This window comes from Eimeria mitis, genomic scaffold, assembly GCF_000499745.2.
Source record: "Eimeria mitis Houghton genomic scaffold, Emh_scaff4614, whole genome shotgun sequence".
Classification (NCBI taxonomy): domain Eukaryota; phylum Apicomplexa; class Conoidasida; order Eucoccidiorida; family Eimeriidae; genus Eimeria; species Eimeria mitis.
In genome coordinates this window covers 1,581-2,591 of record NW_013572922.1, presented here as the reverse complement: position 1 = coordinate 2,591, position 1,011 = coordinate 1,581, and the positions used below count along the sequence as shown (strand labels likewise).

Here is a 1,011-nt window from a genome sequence, read left to right as displayed (position 1 = left end):
AAAAAAAAAAAAAAAAAAAAAAAAAAAAAAAAAAAAAAAAACGAGCATACACCACAACCAGTTTATTTATAGAGATAAAGGAGACACTAGACACTAAAAAGTACAAGAAATAAAAGGAGACAAAAAAAACAAAAGGAAACAAAATAAAGCGGAAGGAGACAGAAGAAAAGGAGACAAAATAAAGTAGGGGGAGACAAAAGAAAAGGAGACAAAAGAAAAGGAGACAAAAGAAAAGGAGACAAAATAAAAGGAGACAAAATAAATGAAAACACAAAAGGAAACACAATAAAAGGAGACAGAAACGGGGAGACAAAAGAAAAGGAAACAAAAGAAAAGGAGACAAAAGAAAAGAAGACAAAAGACAAGGACACAAAAGGAGACAAAAGAAGAGGAGACAAAAGGAGACAAAAGAAAACAAAAAATATAAAAGGAGACAAAAGAAAAGGAGACAAAACAAAACAAAACAAGGCAAAAGGAGACAAAATAAGGGGAGACAAAAGAAAAGAAACCAAAAGAAAACAAAACAAAATAAAAGAAAACAAAACAAAACAAAATAAAACAAAAAAACAAAAGGATACAAAAACGGAGACAAAAGAAGAGGAGACAAAAAAAGAAACAAAACAAAACAAAAAAATAAAAAAAATAAAAAAAAAAGGAGACGAACAACTGCAGCAGCGAGGGCCTTTGTGGGGTTGAGGCACTGCGCCGTCTGTCTCTCGCAATAAAATAAATGAGATAATACTATCACCAATGCCATACGTACAGCCTGCAGCAGCAGCAGCAGCAGCAGCAGCAGAAGCAGCAGCAGCAGCAGCAGCAGCAGCAGCAGCAGCAGCAGCAGCAGTAACAGGAGCCGTGGTTAATGAAGGGAGCAACTGCAGCAGCAGCAGCAGCAGCAGCAGCAGCAGCAGCAGCAGCAGCAGCAGCAGCAGCAGCAGCAGTAGCAGTAGCAGCAGCAAGAGCTGTAGTTAGCGAGGAGAGCAACTGCAGCAGCACCACCACCACCGCCAC

The 1,011-nt window shown here is 38.6% G+C and overlaps 1 protein-coding gene across 1 annotated transcript; it reads left to right on the top strand.

Moving 5' to 3' along the window:
• Positions 1-750: 750 nt before the first annotated feature.
• On the top strand, positions 751-972 carry EMH_0076550 (uncharacterized protein; the record flags this gene model as incomplete). The annotated part of the gene is made up of 1 exon (XM_013499736.1): positions 751-972. One exon carries the CDS (start codon positions 751-753, stop codon positions 970-972), a length of 222 nt encoding a protein of 73 aa, XP_013355190.1.
• Positions 973-1,011: the final 39 nt, after the last annotated feature.